The sequence below is a fragment of the Trichomonas vaginalis genome, chromosome IV, assembly GCF_026262505.1.
Source record: "Trichomonas vaginalis G3 chromosome IV, whole genome shotgun sequence".
Lineage (NCBI taxonomy): Eukaryota > Parabasalia > Trichomonadida > Trichomonadidae > Trichomonas > Trichomonas vaginalis.
Genome location: NC_067206.1, coordinates 27,074,678 through 27,094,941, shown reverse-complemented (window position 1 = coordinate 27,094,941; position 20,264 = coordinate 27,074,678). Strand labels below are relative to the sequence as shown.

The following is a 20,264-nucleotide window of genomic DNA, read 5'->3' as shown; positions in this document are numbered from 1 at the left end:
TTGAAAAGAAAGCAGACAAGAACCATACACATACCATTGCAAATATTACAAACTTACAAGAAACCTTAAACAGTAAAAGTGACGTTGGACATACACATACCATTGCAAATATTACAAACTTACAAGAAACCTTAAACAGGAAAAGTGCCGTTGGACATACACATTCTATATCTGAAATAACAGACTTAAACGTTAGCCTTGAAAAGAAAGCAGACAAGAACCATACACATACCATTGCAAATATTACAAACTTACAAGAAACCTTAAACAGGAAAAGTGCCGTTGGACATACACATTCTATATCTGAAATAACAGACTTAAACGTTAGCCTTGAAAAGAAAGCAGACAAGAACCATACACATACCATTGCAAATATTACAAACTTACAAGAAACCTTAAACAGGAAAAGTGCCGTTGGACATACACATTCTATATATGAAATAACAGACTTAAACGTTAGCCTGAAAAAGAAAGCAGACAAGAACCATACACATGATTTCTTCACAACTGTTGCTATAGAAATATTGAAGGAACGGTTGAAGAAACTGGTGGGGATGCATTATATTGTAAACCCCTAACTTTCCACAAGGTTTAACATCGGATGACGACATAACGACGATGAGAAACATTAGATGTAAAGATGTTTATGTCATGAAGGATGAACAAAATATTAAATTCACTGCTCAAGATTTATATGACAAGAAAGCAGACAAAACGAGCTTCAAACATTAAAGACAGAAATACTTCAAACATTATATCCTATAGGCTCTATTTATACGTCAATGAACTCTACCAGACCAGAAACAGTTCTGGGTTTTGGAACTTGACTCAAATAGTCGACAGGTTTTTGTATTGTGCAAACTCTTCAAAGGAAACAGGTGGAAGTAAAACATTTCAGGTGAAAATTTTACCTGCACACAGTCACTACATAGATTTAAGTACATCTCAAGCAGGTTGGCATAAGCATAGATATTGGGATTGGTCAGCAATGATAAAAGGTAAAGGATATGATGTTAAAGAGGACGTTAAGTTTGCTATAAATTGTTACTTGGAATAACACTGAGGGAGGAGGAAACCATACACATCACGTTTCAGGATATACGCAAACAACGGGACAAAAGTAAAGAATACATTGCCACCTTACATGACAGTTTACGCATGGTATAGAAATGCTTAGTCGTCATTTTCAACTTCTTTAGCATATTCGTCAGGAGTTGTCTTATATTTGTTAGGAACTGTCTTTGAAAGTATACCACCTTGAACTTTGACAAGTTTGAAACGAGGTCTGACAATAGTAGTTTTATCTTCTGCTTGCAGTGTGTACATTTTTGCCATGTTTGCCTAAAACTTCATAATATTCTCTTGTATACTTTCTTCTATTTTTACGAACACGAATGTGAGTACCTGTCGGGTTCCCATTGTTGTCATAGTCAATAGTATTTTCATATGGGTCGCGTTTAGGTATTTCTATTTTTACTTTGTCACCTTTCTGAAGTTTGAAGCCCGGCATTCTTTCTTGTTTGTCTCTTTTGACTAAATTATTAAATATATAGTCTTTCTCTAAGTCAGGGTTGTTTTTCATTTCTTCGGGGATGGTTTCCCAAACCTTTTTTGTTTACGGCTATTGTAAATATTTAAAACTTGTCTCATCTTTGCCATGGAGAAGTGTCTATATTTGTCGTCATATGACATTTCATTTGCTTCACACCTGGTTTAAGTCTCTTATAACATTTATACAACCGTCAATGACACCAAGAGCAGAATGGTTTTGGTCGACAATGAAATATTGGTTTACATTTTTTGAACGCAGATAGTTTTTTACATCATCTGATTTGAAAGAACTTTCACAGTCAGATGTCAGTTTTGTTGGATGTATTTGTCAACGAATATTGTCAAAGCAGTTTTCACATCTAAAATATTTTTGGACCATAATGGTATGGCTTCACAGTATCTTGTGTTTTGACCGACAAATATTAGCCAGTATGGTGGTCCATCTGTTCTAACTCTCGGAATGTTTTCCAAAATATCCATAAACCAAGCATTTGGTGTTGAACTAAAGATTTTTATCATGAGTGCTTTTTTTGTCGCTTTAGAAACATAGGGGTCCTTGTTTGGATTCGTCATTTTTATCCTATAAGAAATGGGTTTATTTGGCGCATTAGCAGGAGTTGCATCCAGATTTTTGCCCGCAGTGGGAACAATAGCCAGAGGTGTATTTGGAGTTGGAAGGAAGATTTTGAGTACATTAGGTATACTTAAAGAGAAAGCACAACCTATTATACAAACTGTACAGAAAGGTTGGGATGTAGCACGAGATGCAACAAATCTTATTCCAAATCCTGAAACAAGAGGAAAAGTTCAAGGATGGATGGACAATGTAGGAAGACAAGCAGGAAACTATTATAACAAAGCAAATGACTACTATAACCAAGCAGGACACTATATGGACCAAGGTGAAAGATTCTTTAACAGAGGATATAACCATGCACAACAATGGGTAAACAATAACCAACCTCAACCGCCTCAAACGTGGGGAATGTAAAGTTTTTTACTGAGATGAAATGAACAATACAGCATTGAGACAAATGGGTTCAAGATGGATTTGTCGACTTCCAGCAGTTACACCACGTGTTTGTCAAGTTCTTCCTATACCTCAGGAAGTTTTAGACCGACTTAAAAAACAACAACAACCAGTTGAAAACAAACCAAACTAAAATTTTTTACTGAGATGAAATGACCGAAGAAGTTGAAACGGTAGATTTGACACCACAAACAAAAAGTTCAGAACCATTGTCAAAACCTGTCAAAGAACTTACAGATGAAGAGAAAAATTCAATAATAGAAAGTGCCAGGTCTGGAAATACAAACCCTAACTACAAAGTCACTTTTCATAAAAATGGAACGGCAAGTATCTCAAAAAAGAAACAGACTCTCACAAATAAAATATTGAAGTCTGAAGGAGCTTTCGAGACAACAGATGGAAAAGTTTACTTCACTGACCAACAGTTCATTATAGAACATCTCATTGACTTAGAGTCGAAATATTCTAAACTTTACAACAAACACAAAAAGTTGAAAGGAAAACAAAAACAAATGGCATATGATATTTATGAAGATGTTGACGACACAACTGTTCCTGCAAGTGAAGTAAAGTCAGAGGAACCGAAAAGTGACGAAAAACCGATAGAAGAAGAAAAACCAAAAACTGAAGATAAACCAAAACCAAAGTTTAGTTTGGAAACTAAACCAAGTCAACCTTCATTAGCTGGTATGGGTTGGCGTCAAAGACTTATGGCAGCAGGCGGTTATGTTAAGTAAAGAAAAAAATATTTTTTTTTATTTTTATAAAAATGCCCCCATATAGAATGGATAGAAAATCTGCTAGAATAAAAGCAGAGTTGCAAAGATATGGTTGGAGAGTTTCGAAGAATTTTAAATATAGGAAGGGAAGACCCATAAAAGTCTATGACAAATTGTCTGGTCTTCGCTACGAAATGGATTTGGAAACAGCACGTGCAAATTATCCAAACAGACTAGAGAGGTTAGAAGAAGAACGTCTTATGGACATGCCTTTCGATGTTAGTGAACCTCAAGTTGAAGGACACGACGGCTTTGCCAGATTCTACTGGAAACATGACGAACAATTGCATCCTTTGAGAAGGAAAAAAGGTAGTGCAGAGGATGGTCATGCTCCCATGGAAAGAACAAGATATGCATATGAGAAGTACCGTGAAGTTAGAAGTCAAATTACATCTGGTCGAACCTTTACAGTAAACTTTGACGAAGGAAAGAACAAAGAAGGCTTCATGGGTGTACTTGCTGCCATACAAGACGGAAATAAGAAAGGACACAATCTCAGATTGACCATAACAGATTTGGATGGTCACATTTACTATGCACATGGCAATGTCACAACAGCTGCAATGCTTCTTGACGCTTTCAAGACTACAAGAGAGAGAACAAATGGTTGACTCCGACTCAGACATTTTGAATGCAATTGAAGGAATTGCAAGTGTCAAGTTCGAATGGTACCAACCTAACCCTCAAGCAGTCAGACAACATGCTGGATACTTCCCGTTCATAAATAAGTCTGACATTGACTTGACAAGGTATGGAATTTACAATTCAATTGAAACAATTGTCAATGAACCTTGCATTCTTACATGTCTCAGGAACTCTGGTCTTGTTACAGAAGAGAAGATGAAGTATCTTGAGTCATGTGTGAAGACAAGGTACATTCTCAGAGGTCAATTGGCAAAAATTGCACCGTTGGCAAATGTCAATATCCGAGTCAACATACCTACAGCTAAAGGTTCTTCACATGACGACTATGTTGTTGAGTTCAATTTACCATGGTTGAAGATTGTAATTGTCCACAACCACTTCATGTTGAACGAAAGTCTTACAAACCCATTGTTCGGAAAAGGCAAGTGCAACATTGTCAGAGCTGTAAACATTCTTTTCGAGAAAGGTTTGTTGGAACCAATTCCAGATGACAAGCTGACAGAAACTTTTGTACCAAAAGACGAAACAAACTTTTCACTGTTAGCAAGACCAAAAGTTGTTCCAGACAAAGTTCTAGTACAAAAGAAGTACACAATTCCACAAGGAGTTGGATTGTTCGGATACCAACCTGAACCAGAAGAACTTCCAATGAGGTTGCAAGAACTTCAAGATGCTATAAACAAACTTCCATTGAGACATCCAATTGACGTCAAATTGTATTGGAGAGCATCTGAGTTAGGTCAGAAGGTTTTATATGAAACAGGTTGCTTCGACGATGTTTATGAGATAACAGGAGAAGTTTCTCAGAAGATAAGAGACTCACTTGAATTTCCACAAACTGGACCAATTGGTTGCGACAAGTTCGACTCAGATGAAAAGATATACTATGTCGACCTTAACGCTGCATACATGAGGTTTGTCCAATATATTCCGACTGGAATTCCAAACGAAGATGGTGAGTTCCCGGGAAGGAACTATACAGTTGGAAAAGTCATACAACAACTGTATGATATTAGGAAAGCTTCAAACCCCAAACTTGCAATGACACTCAAATTGCTTATGAATTCGACATGGGGATATTCCATTAAGAAACCTCAAGAGATGAAGAGTAAACATTATGAGAAGGTCGACAACTTTGTTGAAAGGTTTTCTCCTTTTGTTTTGAAGTACGAATTCACTCAAGGTCAAAGTGGCTTAGTAACCACATTAAAACCTATTGTCGAACATTGGTCTTACCCTCAGTTCGCAAAGCAGTCCTTGACAACTACAACAAATTCTTCTCCGAAGTCAAATCGAAAGTCAAGGTTTACTATGAGAACATTGACGCACTCATGACGAACGAAGAAGGATACAACAAACTCATTGAAATGGGTATGGTCGGTGAAAAGATGGGTCGATTCAAATTGGACAAAATTTTCACCGAAGTTCATGTCCTCTCCAAGCGTAAGTATTGGGGCATACTTGAAGACGGCACAGAAATAAAACATTGCATGAAATAAAAAATTTTTATATTCCTTCCTAGCTAATTTCCGTTTAATTTCATGGTCGCCCTCGGAGTCTTTGAATCGGACAGGTCGAGTTACACCATTCTTGGTCTCAAACTCATATATAACCTGTTTGTCTGTATTTTCGTCGACTATGGCACGAGACACAAACATTGACCAAACGGACAAAAAGTGTCATTTCGGATGGTCAAGCAGCCAATCGCATTCGAGCACTTCGAAGAAGCCTTACGTTCCAAGGGAGAGGGTGTCTGGTGCAAGGCAGAGGTCATGAAACTCTACGAGCAGTACATCCTCAATGCCTGGGAGGACAAATCGTCCTTGGATTGGCAATTCTACCAACTCCTCTGGGACGACCTCCTACGCAACTGGGATAACGAAAGAGCCCAATTCAAAGGTCGGGAACTAATTTTGCAAATTACCCTTAATTTAACATACTTATCCAAATAAACACCTAAATTTACTTGGGGTTTCCCCCTAAAATAAATTTTTTTTACTCTTAGAACCACTCGAGGTTCTCCTTACGGTTGTTGAGCTTGTCACCGTCAATGTGTCTGACCCTCGTCTTCTTGTCTGGATTTGGAACCCATTGCATACCGACAAGCCTTCCCATGGAAATTGAACCGTAATTCCGAAGGTTAAGGTTCAAGTGTCCCAAGTTGTTGAGGACTGGGGTAAGAACCTTGCCTGTCTCCTTGTTGCGGATTTGGTATGGGTAGGGTTGGGAAATTTCGTAAGCGTCATCGACAACAAGGGTTGCCCAAACTTCCTTTTCTTCGTGTTTCTCTTCTTCTTCCTCTTCTTCCTCTTCTTTGATAATACCTTCGGCAATTCTGTGTTCACGAAGTACGGTGTTGCATGTTCTGTCCTTTCCGAGTACCTTCCAGATGGCGTCTATCTCTTCGAAGAAACGGTAGATGAGTCGGGCAAGGTTTTGGTTCTCTATGTTGTATTGGCGCAAGGTTTCCGCGAAATCGTTCAGGACTTTCTTATTGGAAGCTTGGTTCGTGAGGACTTCGACTTTGAGATTGGTTATCTCTTCCATAAGACTACTTTGGAGAGTCTTAATGGTGTTTGACAGATGAGCGTTCAATTGGGCAATTTGAATTTGAACTGGGCGCTTGTCTGGCAACCTTGAAAGGACATCTGCCATTGAGTTTGGCTTCGGTGCTTGTTCGGACATCGAAAAAATGAAGTGGTTTGAGAATGGCGGTTTTACTTCAAAAAGCTTGTTATGACAGTTATGTCATACAACAAGTTTAAAATAATATCTTGTTCTTCTTCTGAACGTTTGTTGTCTCTTCCGATAAAAGTTTGGAACATGAGAACCAAAAAACGTTTTTTGAGGAACCGAAAGAGTTCAGGCAAACGTTCATATTCCGGATATGTTGGGAGCAGTTCGAAACATCTGAGCTGACTTTCGGACAAAATTGGGACAATGTCAACAAATTCATCTTTGGTCGGACTGCTTGAAGGTAAGTCCCTTACATGTAAGTAGCTCTGGTAAAGTCTTCTCATTTCTGCTAACTTTTGGAGTATAGCTTCGTAGTTTAGAAGTTTTAATTTTAATTGTCTTATTCCACTCTTGACATCTAAACGGTAACTATCCATGAGGTCAAGAGTAGCTTTGGTAGCTTTAAGTGGAGCTATCTGTTCCTTGACCTCTGCAATTTTGGTTGCAATTGTGATTTGAGCTCCTTTAAGTTCGCCGTCTATGTCGTTCTCAACGTCTTCAACGATGGCTTGAAACTCTTCATCGGTCCATTGAGATTGGTGTGGGACGAATTTAACTTGCTTCATTCAAAAAATGAAAAAAAATGTTTTTACTCTAAACGTTAAGGTTTACTGAACTGGTTGGATGTCGCCTTCACAGGTTATGTAGAACGGCTGACCCGAGAAGTGAAGGAGACCCTGAGAATTTGGTTCATTCTTGGGAAAGGGTTCTCTCTGTTTGGAAGTTGTATCCAAGACGCTTTGCAAAGAACTTGAGAAGAGCTTCTTTCTTTGCTTGCTTTATGTCGTCGTAGGCTGTCCCGTCTGGTATTTGAATTGGAATTCCAGTCGAAGTCTCGAGATTCAAGGCAGCCCTTCCGTTATCCAACGTTAACAAAGCTTGCCTTTTACATTCTGCCTGAGGAAGTCTTTAACAAGCTCGTTAATTTCAATTAGGTAAATTGCCTCGTCGGTAGGTTTCGACCTCGACCATTGCTACTGTCAGAAAAAGTACTGCTACTGTCAGTAAAAGTACTGCTACTGTCAGTAAAAAGGAAAATTTGAGAGGGTTTTCGAACGATAAAGTACTGCTACTGTCAGTAAAAGTACTGCTACTGTCAGAAAAAGTACTGCTACTGTCAGTAAAAGTACTGCTACTGTCAGAAAAAGTACTGCTACTGTCAGAAAAAGTACTGCTACTGTCAGAAAAAAGTACTGCTACTGTCAGAAAAAAGTACTGCTACTGTCAGTAAAAGTACTGCTACTGTCAGTAGCAGTACTGCTAGTAGCAGAGATTTTTATCGTTGTGGTCCGACGGTTAAGCCACAACGAATGTCCGACGTCCCACCAACCGAGTCCATTCCCAAACCAGAGGAACCTAAAGAACCACAACAGTCTCCTCAGCAACCTCAGTTCCAGCAAGTACCTCCGATTTACTACCAATTTCCACCTCAAGGTTACTACCCACCACAAGGCTTCCCGAACTACCCTCCTCTGCCTATGCCTTACTTCCCCAACCCTTGGATGTTCCAGCAAGCTCCACCCCAGCAATTCCAATCTCAATCCAAATCGAAGAGAGACCAAGAGTTCGAAGAAGGTCTGAACCGTTTACGCAAAGATTATGCCACAGTCCCGATGGAAGACGACAGGCTTTCAGTCTCTTCCCTCAAATCGACCGATTCGACTCGTACCACAGATTCGGTTCGTGACCGTGACGACTACCTCAAGCAGTCTGAGAGACTCTTCATCCTACAATCATTTACAGTTGGAGCTCTCAAGAACATGCACAATTACGAAGGTCAGACACCAGCTGGAGACCGCAAAACAGACATACTCACAAGAGCCGTCCAACTGGTCAAGACAAAGACTGAGATAGTCGACTTCATTCTTGCAGCTGGCCCTTACAAGTAAAAAAATAAACAATTACGAATTAAACTTTTTACTCTTTCTTTTCTGAGTTGTTTAGAGCTGGTTTCTCTTGTAGGAACCTTTCGTACTCTTCCATGGTCATGTAATTGCGAATTTTGTACGCAATTCCAGGTTCGTTGTTTTTGAACCTTACGTATGTAACGCTTCCATCCTCCTCAGGGAAGTAAGCTGCTAACATCTGACCAAGTTTTCTCGGTGACTCGGAGCTCATTAAAAATGTCACTTTTTAAACGTTAAGTTTTTAGTCTTATTTTACCCTTTGTTTGTCAAGGTAGTATTGGAGCGCAATTTCTCCAAATTCTCTGTGTCGGAGTTCTTCAGCATTTTCCAAGGTGTACCTGGAGAACTCAAAGAAGTTGTCAAGAACATACTGCCATGCTGCTCTTCTGAGTTCGTCGGTATTTTGGAAGCGTTGCACCTTCGAGTCTTCTGACATGAAAAAAATGACACTTTTTCATTTTTTTGTATTTGACGAGAATGTCGGGTAGATGGTTAGATCTCACCTCTTTTTTCACCTCTTGAATTTGTCAAGACTTCTTCGTAAATGTTTTGTCAAGACTTCTTCGTAATGAGTGTAAAGGACCCAAAAATATAATTTAGGTGAAGAGGTGAGATCTCACCTGTTTTTTCACCTCTTTTTTCACCTCTTGAATTTTCATGAATTTTCCCGAAATAAAAAATAAAGTTAGTTTTATTTTTTTTTATTTTTTTATTTTGTATAAAAAAATAAAAATGTCAACAATCGGCACAACAACAATTCAAACAACAGCACCAAACTCTTTAGTCATGAATCCAACATCTATGTTAGTAGAGATGAAAAGCTTCATTCCTTCTTCATATACTTTTGAAACAGAAATCCAGAAGATAAAGCAAGAACTTTTAACATGTAATTTAGACTGTAGTGCGAAAGATGAAACAAATGAACAGTATCTTTATGAAATGCAGGACCTCATCGCCATTTACCCAAATTGCCTGAAATCCAACAACAAAAACTCACTATTCCTGAATTCGACGAAATTGAAGTCAAAGCAACTGACTCAGTAGAAATAAAGAAGTTCATACGAAAGGTAAACTATGAGTTTCTAGGATTTCATTGCAACCATAAGGTTATGGACAAAGATTGCGACATGGTATATAAGAATGTTTCTGACATATATAAATCTGAAGAATTTAAGACCTACGACAACTTTGTTTCGTTAGTTGCTGAATGTGTATGGCAGATAAGAGATAAAGATAGAAGAGGCAAAGTATGGAACAAACAAATAAGACCCGCTATGTTTGAGATGAAGAGAGCAATTGACGCTTTAGTTGTTTTAGCTGGTAAGGTTTCAGAATATAACGCAAAAATGAACCCGCAATGTTCTAAATGTAAAGCAGCAATGAGGAGATATAACTACTCCGTCAAAGAGATAGAAATGAGAAAACGACTATGCAGATTTAAAGAAAGAAGCAGAAAAACCAGCAAAGAAGATAAAATGGACATGTTAGAATTTCTGAACAAAAACTATCCAACAGCAGAAGATTTCCTTCTATCTGACGTCAAGAAGAAATATAAAGAAACCTTCGGCATAGTTAAAACATTCGATGTACTAAAAGAAGAAATAGAGGCTACAAAACTGTTTAGGATTTCAAATATACATCGTACAATTCATGTAAAACGCTTGTGAAAAAAAGAGGTGAGAAAACAGGTGAGAAAACAGGTGAGATCTCACCTCTTCACCTAAACATTATTTTTGCTGAATTCAGCACAAAATTCTGAGTAAAATAATTTTTAGGGCTTGTGTCCAACCGTTGAGTTTTTCACAAAAATTCCAAAAATAACGTTTACCATGTAAAACGCTTATAAAATAACTGAGGTGAAAAAACAGGTGAGAAAACGGGTGAGATCTCACCTCTTCACCTAAACATTATTTTTGCTGAAAAATGACCAAATTTCATGAATTTCCTCATATGCTTGCTTCCCTCGGAAAACCGAGAGAAGAGATTCCGTACGAAAACAGTGAAGAACAGCGAGTAAGTAAAAAACCCCAGTCGCCAAAACTCTATGAAAACAGTGAAAAATAACAGAGTATTTTGACAACTTCAAACAAGTAGGGTAGATGACACTTTTCTATTAAACCGTTTTGACATTTCTCATGAGTGAGTATAGTTCTGCCGAACCATTGGAAGAGAAGAAGTACCCTTGCTGCAAAAGACAAAAATAGTTGCCTTAGTTGTCATTGCAATTGTACTCGTAATTGAATTCATTGTACTTCTCTTCACGTACCTAAAACTCAAGGACGGCATATGCTTTAAGAAGCTACCATCTTACTAAGACTAACACTTAGATTTTTCAAGCTTGACTTTTTACAATTTGAACTTTGTTTGCGTAGATATGAATTCTGAAAGAAGTATGAGGGTCTTGTATGACTTATACTTCTCCCATAGTTCATATCTGTCAAACTTACCTGCCATGGACTCTTTCATAAGTTCCATGAAATCGTCTTCGGACAATCCAGGAAAAGTATAATGTCAGTAAGTATTCTTTTAACATCCTTACTTAAACTCTTTGCTGTCTGTACACAAATGACAACTGAGATGTTAAAGTGTCTGAGCTTCTTAAGAATTCGACACATGTCTTGTTCTCTGTTCTTTAACAAAGGATGAGAAGCAAAGTCATCTAAGATAAGAAGACATCTATGAGGTAAGTCTTCCAATCGTAAGATTGCAATTTCTTCGAAATGTATTCTATCTCTTTCTGTTTGTTTCTGAAGTGTTTCTTCTCTAATATCTCTGCATTTCCTCATTTGGGTCTTTAAACTTAGAATTTATATACTCATTTATAGCATTTATACTTCAAAACTCTTCTTTGGTACTTCTTTATCCAATCCAACAACTCAGAGTCTTTTATACATACTACTTAGACTTCTTTATAATATCTTTGAACGAATTGACGGTTTGGTCAAATTGACCAGAAGTACTACAAATGACAACTAACTCATAGAATGGGTTTTCTTCTCATCTAGTTCTTTGTTGTTTGCAGCCATTTTAAGATAAGTGAAAGTCTTACCCGACCCAGGTGGTGCAATTAGACCTGTTATAACCATTCTGAGCAAATAAGAACTTGTCATGTATAGGTTTTATCTGAGCATTTTCTCTTCCTCCTCTTGTTCTTGTTTAAAACATTCTCAATTTTTTGTCAATGTCAGCAAACTTTTTTCTAAACATTTTTTAGAAAAATTAAAATTTTTATCTTTTAGAAAATGTCTAGCGATTTCGCTATCTATATTCGAGACAAGCTTTTCGACAGCAAAACACTGTCGACCATAAAATCTTCATAGTGTAAACAAAGAAAGGGGAATTTGTTCTAAAGTTCTGTTTCTGGGAATATGACAAGAACCATAAAACATTAGGCAGAGAAGTCTTAAAATTTGTCAATGACAGACTTGTTGACAGAGATGACGCCTCTTGGAGAGATAAGTCCAACAAAACTTCTTAGAATGCAAAGAAGACACATGCGCCGTTCTTGAAGATGAAATAGAAAAACAGAATAGATGAGCTATTAAAGGACAAAGAACTTTTACATAAATATAGTTGCGCCAAATTTGACATAACTCCACCAGAAAAGAAGAAGAAAGAAAAGAAAGAAAAGAAAGTAGAAGAAGAGAAGAAAGAACCTGAACCAGTTCCAGAGAAAAGAAATTTGACATGTAAAAATAAAATTTTATTTTTAGAACATTTCTGGGTCAATGTCAATGTTCTCTTCCTCTTTAGGAGTAAACACTGGCTTAGACTCTAAAATCTTTTTACCCAATTTACCTTGAACTTCTACAACTTTAGACTCATAATATTCATAGTCGTCTGCTTTCTTTGGTTCATAAGGTATAACAAGTTTTGTATGCTTTGCCTTCTTTAAGGTTTGAAAACCTCTGTCAAAACTTTCTTTGACTGCTAACAAACCTTCTATGTCTAAGTCTTCAAATTTCGCACCATTTTTAGTCACAATAGCAAACTTAAACTGGTTCGATGTTCCAAACTTTGCTGAATGAAGACTTTTCAAAATGGTAGAAGTAAACATTCAAATATGTGAATGGGTCTAGTTTCTTCTTAAGTCCTGACATGTACTTGTTTACTGAGATGAATTTTGCCAATCTTTTTCTATCGGATAAAAAAATATTTTTTTTAAAATTTACTCATAAAAATTTTTCTTTGTATATACACCTTTCTGTACGTCTAAAAGACTTTTGACATTTGCCAAAGAATTTTCGTTTAGACGCTGTCATATAACCATATTCTTGACAATTTTGTTTTATACGAATCGTACAATGACCTTTCATCTAAACACTCAAAGTCAGTTTCATCTATGAACAGTTCATATACACTCTTGTTTGCTTCTAACAATGTTTGTCTCTCTTCGGTATGTGGAATTTGTCTTGGATTGAACTTTGAAATATCTAATGTCATAAAGTATGAGAAACAAGTGGTTGTAAAAGTCAGATGTCAAAGTTTTCTGCTAAGTCGTCAAAATATTCTGTATCTTGCATATGAGAATCTGACGTTCTGACAACTACATATCTTCTGTCAGAACTTTCTAACTTCATCGGAACAGCATTGTTTGAAACCATAATGAAGTTTGCAACATTCTCACAAACTCTTTGGTCTTTATACTTTCTTTCAACAACTCCAACTTTATCTGTTATAAGACTCTTCAAAGCATCTGAGTTCAAAATTTTTGTTGTATCTATACTTTGAAGTTCATTGCAAACTATAAGTTTCATATTCTCAATAGAAGAGTTAAATTTACCGCAGATGTTTTCTAAGTTTGTCATATTCGGATTCGAATAACCTTCTAACAGTTTGCACAAGATATCTGTAAAGAAAGTATTCTTACCAGTTCCTTGTTTTCCAATTATAATGAGAGCAGTTTCATTTTTAGCACTTGGATGTTGTAAGATGTTTGCAAACCAACATAAGATATACTCATAAACCTTTTCGTTTCCATTGCATATAATTTCTTTGACATGGTCTAACCAAGCTTCTATAATATTTTCTTTCCATTCTACTTGTTCATATTTATATCCAGTGAAGATAGAATAGAAGTTTGGAGAAGGTGTATAGAACTTTATACCTCGAACTGAAAAATCTTCTAACTTTGACAATAAGATATCCCAAGCATCTAACATCTTCATGCCAACTTGTACGACTTTTATTTTCTTAAGTTTCTGTCTACATTCTTGTTCAGACACTATTGTTGCTCTTGGTTTGTTAAAGACAACATCCCATTCTTTCATGACATAACATTCTGGGGCAGAGTCAACATAAATGACTAAACGTTTCAAATTCTCGACTGCTTTGTTATAGTCTCGAAATGGACACATATTTCTGAATGCTTGGAAGTCATAAAAATCTGAAACATCTATTCTGTACATTTTTATAAAAATAAAAAAAATATTATTTTTTTATTCTTGACTTTGTTGTTCCATTTGTTCCATTTGTTCCATTTGTTGCATTTGTTGTTCTTGAGCTATTTGTTGTTGAAGTTGTTCTTGTAATACAATACTTTCACCAGTTGCATCTTCCAATTCGAAACTTTCTGCCGTCATTGACAAATACATAGGACATAAAAGTTTTACAGGAACAAAGTTTGCGTCAACTAATGTCAACGTTATACTTGCCAAAGTGTTTGAGTTCACTAAGGTTGAAAATTCAGCATTCGAATGAACAATAGGCAAACCAGCAGAGAAAGTATTGTTTATACGCATAAGTATCTTTTGGTCATAATAGTTTCTGTCGACATTCGAATAACACTTTGAACCTAAGTTTGAAACAATATATAAGATTGGTGTGCTTAATGTCAATGGAATAGACATTCCTTGTATGACACCTTTTCCTGTTATAGGAAACTGTTGGTAGTAAAAACCAGAAATAAGTTTTGTATTATAGCTCATATCGTTTATAGTAAACTCAGTCGGACATCCAAACATAATGAAACCTGCTCTAGTTGCAGCACATGTTACACCCGTCCTTAAAGTATTAAATAAGTCAACAAAACCTGTTGGTGGTATATCTGAGTAAGTATCTTCAAAGGAGTATTTTTTACCATTCACAACAATAAAGTCTTCTGGTGTCAAAAGAGCAAAACAGGCTTTAGTCGTCATTGTGTTTAAAGTTAGTTTACAATACCGTCCTTGAGGACTTTGTAAGTTTGTTGTTAAGAATTATATGACTCAGGGTTTTTAGTCGTAATAGTATAAACCATTATATCTTCTGCCATTTACTTAGCAAATAAATTTTAATGAAATGTTGTGGTCGTCAAATATTTTTATGACGTCTGGGAAACTATACTTTAAGTTCAACGTTTCACCTCCTTTCATAACGTATATCTTGTCAATGACATTATATGAAACACCACAGCAACTAATGTCGGGTTCTATTTCTTTGATGTTTATATCGTCTGCCTCTGTCAAAAGTTTCAATAGTTCTTTCAAAACTTCATGAGGTGCAATGACATATGAGTTCACTTTTACAGGGTTGTGTTCGACCAAGTTTAACATTATACTTAAAGCTTGACAAATCTTCTCCTGAGTTTGAAGTTTGTCTTTCAGTTGTTGGTAGTCGTTTCGAATATCTGCAACAGAACTTAAGTCTCTGCTAACTTCAGGATATGTTGGTTGTTCTTTTACAGGAACAATTGTTATACCATCTTCGTCTTCGTATGGTTTCCCCACTTCAACATCTCTGTCTTTGACATTGACAATAACACTTTGACTGTTTGTTTGAGTTGGTGAATTTAACTTCACATCTGCCACCGCCATTAAACCTTTTGAAACACTTACGCTTCTATTTTTCGGAAATGACATTTTACTTAGAATAAAAAGATGGACGTATTCGGATATCTCTTCGAATTGAAGCAGAACAAAGTTTACACACACAAACAATACAAATACATTGACAGAATAGTTCTTTACACAAACAATGGAAAATGTTATAGAATAGCAATATTTGCTGAACCAAAATATTTTCATAAAGCAAAGAAAGTTGGTATAACTGAAATGGTGAAAGTTCTTGACGTTGACAAAAATATAACTTCAAAACTTACAGATATTTCTAAAGGTAAGTTTATCTTACAATATTATGTCAAAACTGGCGTACTGTCAATATTTGACGGAGAGAAGTCAGTTCAAGAACAACTTACTGACCTGCTGCCAAAATCTGCTCGATGGAAGCTGTCGTTATGCCAATCTGAGGAGCCCCAGCAGGTTTCATCGAACGAATCTTCAAAAGAGCATCTTCCGTGAAAAGTGCTATTGGTTTTGTAAACTTCTTTGCTCTCAGTTCATCTGGACCGTCTCTGTCACCAGTATATTGTATTTGTACAGTACCAACAGTTGAAATACCACCCATAAAGTCTTCTGAGTCAGCAAATGGAATGCCAAGCCAAAAGTTTGAACGGTCTCCATTTGTATATTGAGTTTTTTGACCTCCTGTATGAGTCCATACTTTCACATATGGCATAATAGAACTTTGCATTTCAGGGTTAATGGTTGTTGTGAAGTTGTTGTTAAAGTTCATAGCATCTAATGTCAAGTTGTATGACCTCATATCCTCAACTGTAGAATATTCTTCTCTTGGATAATATTTGCCATCTATGTTTATATGATATTTAATACCGGGGTTGTAGAAACAAGAATAGTCATTTATAGTTCGTCTGAACAGTACAAACATAGTATCTGCATGTTTCATTGCAGTTGTTAAAGCAATATCTGTTCTTGCACCTGGGTCAGCACTTTGGTTTCCAACTTCACCTGCAAAGTCTTTGACAGATATTTGGTGTATAGGGAACATAAGTGGAACTGCAATATATTTGGCAGCTAAAGCATTTGAAATATCTGGGTCCAACATATAGACTGCAAGTCTGCTTTCTATTCTCTTGCATTCAAATTTTTCGCATGTAAACTTAACTGGGTCCCAAGCAGTTCCAGCAGCATTGAAATAATAGTTTACTTCATTGTTGAAGTTTGAGAAACCAAAGTCTAAGTCAACTTTGTCTTTGCAAAATTCGGCGAATGACGTTTGATTTGTTCCCTTTACGTCTGTAATAGTGAATGGGTCTTGTGTTGGTGCAATGACTAAGTTAGAGAAAAAAACATAGCACACATTTGCACACATTTTGACACTTTTTCTGACAAACATCATTCAAATTTGAAGAAAAACCTCTAAATTTCATTCAAATTTCTGTCAAAATGTGTGCAAAATTGAAATAGGCACACATTTTGACATACGATTATTTATATACGTTATTTTAATGGTTTCAGAGAAATCTTCGTTACACATTATTGAAGATTACTCAATATTTAAGTGAATGACTCACTACCACCTGTTTAGAAAAATGGTAGCATAAAATCCAAATGTCACATATATTATTTCTTATTTCATACAAATAAACTTACAATTATAACCTCAACTTGTTTGCAAAGCAGAAACTCAATATAAGCAATCGATCAGTAGTGTATTTAAAAGTCGAATTTAAATTTAAAAATTTATAATCTTATTTCGGAACCAAATAGTATAAATTTAGGACAAAAAGCTACGTGGTGTTGATAACAACTATTAAAATTCAAATATTACTACCATGAACAATACAATGGCTCATATTGATAATTGATAAACGTGCATATAAATTGCATATATCATCAATGTCATTAAGTAAAATACATGTATATAAATAGATTAGAAATATTTTTCGGTTAGAATTAAAATCTATGTAATAAAAAATAAGTTATAAAAATAAATACCGAATTTTTATTTGTAATATAAACTGCTACAATATGCTAGTGTATACAAATGTATTTGTCGTATTGATTTGAAAGATCTTCAACATGGTTCAGATCTAAATTTGAAACTCGTAAAATAAAGCGAATCTTTATTTATAATATAAACTGCTACAATATGCTAGTGTATACAAATGTATTTGTCGTATTGATTTGAAAGATCTTCAACATGGTTCAGATCTAAATTTGAAACTCGTAAAATAAAGCGAATCTTTATTTATAATATAAACTGCTACAATATGCTAGTGTGTACAAATGTGTTTGTACAAATGTATAACTCTTTGTCAACATATTTGAGCGTGATAACCATATCAAAAATGAATAACCTTAATTTATAAATCTGAATTTGATTTTAATAATAAAAATAATATATATATATATGTAATTCATGAGTTATATTTTTACACTTCATTTTACCTGAACAAATATAGCTGATATCAAATAACAATTTAATATAGAAATTGAAATTGTTATATATGCAATGTAAATACACATAATACATATATTATAATTTATCAATGATTATTGTCTAGACCAAAATTTGTAGATGGAATTATGCAATTTCTCAATTTAAAGTCCCAGCTGTTTGTATAACAACTTCATATTGAAATTTACTAATAAACACGGTAAGTTTCATAATTTTTATTATGATGATCTTACATTTGATTAAAATCGACGATTTTTCAATTGGAAAATAGTGCAAAGTAATAAAGAATATATTTAGCAAATTTTAAATTTTTTTCAAAAATTTTAGAATGAATCTTATAGAAGGACTAGCAAAGATTTAAAGGAAATTTGAATAAACTCATAGAATTTTTGAAAGAAGAAGGGAGATTTGAGAGGATTTTTGGTCAGAAAAATATAGAATTAAATGAATAATTGGGTATGATAAGATAAGTGAAGGTAAAAGATAATTTTAGTAAACGAAAACGTGTAAAGTTGAAGCAAGGTAATATTTTAATCATTTAAAAAAGAAAAAGAGGAAAACTTGTTCTTGAATCTTCTTGGTGAAAGACAAAATTCAATGAAACAATGTTGATTGATGTACATTGACACAGAAACATTGATTGTGTAATCAATCTATTGAAACTACAAAACTTTGTTCTTGAATCTTCTTGGTGAAAGACAAAATTCAATGAAACAATGTTGATTGATGTACATTGACACAGAAACATTGATTGTGTAATCAATCTATAAAAATTCATTAAACTATTTTAGCTTTCCTTTAATTAATTTTATTATTTTAATTATTTGATCATTAAGTCTCATTGTTTTACAACATCCCCATTCTCTCATTATCTTCGTTTAAATTAATATCTATTTTTAGATTTATTATTATATGAACTTTTGTTTAGGTTCTTTTAAAATAAGTTTCTTTGCGAGAATTAATTATTTTTTGTTTTCCGAAACTTACACATTTATAATGAACATTCAAGCTAAATCGACATTGTTTTGATAATTAAATATGCATTTAATGAAAATATTAATTGTCACTTTTTATATTTGTTAATGAAAATGATTTTTAAGTTATAAGGTGCCATAACAATTGACAAAGAGTTATACATTTGTACAAACACATTTGTACACACTAGCATATTGTAGCAGTTTATATTATAAATAAAGATTCGCTTTATTTTACGAGTTTCAAATTTAGATCTGAACCATGTTGAAGATCTTTCAAATCAATACGACAAATACATTTGTATACACTAGCATATTGTAGCAGTTTATATTACAAATAAAAATTCGGTATTTATTTTTATAACTTATTTTTTATTACATAGATTTTAATTCTAACCGAAAAATATTTCTAATCTATTTATATACATGTATTTTACTTAATGACATTGATGATATATGCAATTTATATGCACGTTTATCAATTATCAATATGAGCCATTGTATTGTTCATGGTAGTAATATTTGAATTTTAATAGTTGTTATCAACACCACGTAGCTTTTTGTCCTAAATTTATACTATTTGGTTCCGAAATAAGATTATAAATTTTTAAATTTAAATTCGACTTTTAAATACACTACTGATCGATTGCTTATATTGAGTTTCTGCTTTGCAAACAAGTTGAGGTTATAATTGTAAGTTTATTTGTATGAAATAAGAAATAATATATGTGACATTTGGATTTTATGCTACCATTTTTCTAAACAGGTGGTAGTGAGTCATTCACTTAAATATTGAGTAATCTTCAATAATGTGTAACGAAGATTTCTCTGAAACCATTAAAATAACGTATATAAATAATCGTATGTCAAAATGTGTGCCTATTTCAATTTTGCACACATTTTGACAGAAATTTGAATGAAATTTAGAGGTTTTTCTTCAAATTTGAATGATGTTTGTCAGAAAAAGTGTCAAAATGTGTGCAAATGTGTGCATTTTATCCATCTCACTAAGTTATTTTTGCTTGGAGTAAGTTCGATAGAAATTTTTCCTGCCCAGTTTGGCAAGTATCTTAAAAACCTGAAGATGAGGAAAGATGACAAAGGAACTCTAAGTTTCAGTTTTACTTTGGTTACTGCTGCTGCAGTTTGTCCAGAAAGGTTAACATAAACTCCTGGAACGTTAGGGTCAAGTCTTCTTATTTTCTCAATATTTGCATACTGGTCTGTTTGTTCTCTAGCTTGTGGTTGTACTGAGTTTCTCAAAGCGAACCATTCATAGTTTGCCCATGTTACTGTTTGAACTAAGTCAGAGTTAGAATATATCTTATATCCCATGAAAACTTCTGGAGCATATTGGTATCCGACATAGAAAATTCCATTGCAACCTTTCTTGTCAGACAACTTG

General features: G+C 34.7%; 9 protein-coding genes and 4 pseudogenes across 13 annotated transcripts, besides 6 other annotated features; 7 read left to right on the top strand and 6 right to left on the bottom strand.

Annotated features, from left to right (window-relative positions):
• Positions 1 to 20,264: part of a mobile genetic element that runs on past both edges of the window.
• TVAGG3_0176380 lies at positions 330 to 1,177 on the top strand (annotated as a pseudogene). The gene has a single exon. A coding segment is annotated over exon 1 (848 nt).
• On the top strand, positions 2,562 to 2,714 carry TVAGG3_0176370 (uncharacterized protein; the record flags this gene model as incomplete). The annotated part of the gene is made up of 1 exon (XM_051225472.1): positions 2,562 to 2,714. One exon carries the CDS (start codon positions 2,562 to 2,564, stop codon positions 2,712 to 2,714), a length of 153 nt encoding a protein of 50 aa, XP_051110458.1.
• On the top strand, positions 2,734 to 3,318 carry TVAGG3_0176360 (phage tail repeat-like family; the record flags this gene model as incomplete). The annotated part of the gene is made up of 1 exon (XM_051225471.1): positions 2,734 to 3,318. The coding sequence occupies one exon, from the start codon at positions 2,734 to 2,736 to the stop codon at positions 3,316 to 3,318; it is 585 nt and encodes a 194-aa protein (XP_051110457.1).
• Positions 3,366 to 5,504, top strand: TVAGG3_0176350 (annotated as a pseudogene). The gene has a single exon. A coding segment is annotated over exon 1 (2,139 nt).
• TVAGG3_0176340 (uncharacterized protein) lies at positions 5,694 to 5,957 on the top strand (the record flags this gene model as incomplete). The annotated part of the gene is made up of 1 exon (XM_051225470.1): positions 5,694 to 5,957. The coding sequence occupies one exon, from the start codon at positions 5,694 to 5,696 to the stop codon at positions 5,955 to 5,957; it is 264 nt and encodes an 87-aa protein (XP_051110456.1).
• TVAGG3_0176330 (HNH endonuclease family) lies at positions 6,007 to 6,690 on the bottom strand (the record flags this gene model as incomplete). Its single annotated transcript, XM_051225469.1, has 1 exon — positions 6,007 to 6,690. One exon carries the CDS (start codon positions 6,688 to 6,690, stop codon positions 6,007 to 6,009), a length of 684 nt encoding a protein of 227 aa, XP_051110455.1.
• Positions 6,723 to 7,307, bottom strand: TVAGG3_0176320 (uncharacterized protein; the record flags this gene model as incomplete). The annotated part of the gene is made up of 1 exon (XM_051225468.1): positions 6,723 to 7,307. One exon carries the CDS (start codon positions 7,305 to 7,307, stop codon positions 6,723 to 6,725), a length of 585 nt encoding a protein of 194 aa, XP_051110454.1.
• On the top strand, positions 8,052 to 8,630 carry TVAGG3_0176310 (uncharacterized protein; the record flags this gene model as incomplete). Its single annotated transcript, XM_051225467.1, has 1 exon — positions 8,052 to 8,630. One exon carries the CDS (start codon positions 8,052 to 8,054, stop codon positions 8,628 to 8,630), a length of 579 nt encoding a protein of 192 aa, XP_051110453.1.
• On the bottom strand, positions 8,659 to 8,859 carry TVAGG3_0176300 (uncharacterized protein; the record flags this gene model as incomplete). Its single annotated transcript, XM_051225466.1, has 1 exon — positions 8,659 to 8,859. The coding sequence occupies one exon, from the start codon at positions 8,857 to 8,859 to the stop codon at positions 8,659 to 8,661; it is 201 nt and encodes a 66-aa protein (XP_051110452.1).
• Positions 9,381 to 9,857, top strand: TVAGG3_0176290 (annotated as a pseudogene). The gene has a single exon. A coding segment is annotated over exon 1 (477 nt).
• On the bottom strand, positions 13,608 to 14,056 carry TVAGG3_0176280 (uncharacterized protein; the record flags this gene model as incomplete). Its single annotated transcript, XM_051225465.1, has 1 exon — positions 13,608 to 14,056. A coding segment is annotated over one exon (449 nt), but the record flags the coding sequence as incomplete, so codon positions are not given.
• Positions 14,087 to 14,901, bottom strand: TVAGG3_0176270 (annotated as a pseudogene). Its single transcript has one exon. A coding segment is annotated over exon 1 (815 nt).
• TVAGG3_0176260 (protein of unknown function, DUF4106 family) lies at positions 14,906 to 15,442 on the bottom strand (the record flags this gene model as incomplete). The annotated part of the gene is made up of 1 exon (XM_051225464.1): positions 14,906 to 15,442. One exon carries the CDS (start codon positions 15,440 to 15,442, stop codon positions 14,906 to 14,908), a length of 537 nt encoding a protein of 178 aa, XP_051110450.1.
• Positions 16,765 to 17,723: a mobile genetic element.
• Positions 16,765 to 17,723: a terminal%2Cinverted (terminal inverted repeat of MuDRx-1_TV_TvPhantom-3 transposon ID:TVAGG3_0176250).
• Positions 17,747 to 19,865: a mobile genetic element.
• Positions 19,028 to 19,851: a mobile genetic element.
• Positions 19,028 to 19,851: a terminal%2Cinverted (terminal inverted repeat of MuDRx-1_TV_TvPhantom-3 transposon ID:TVAGG3_0176240).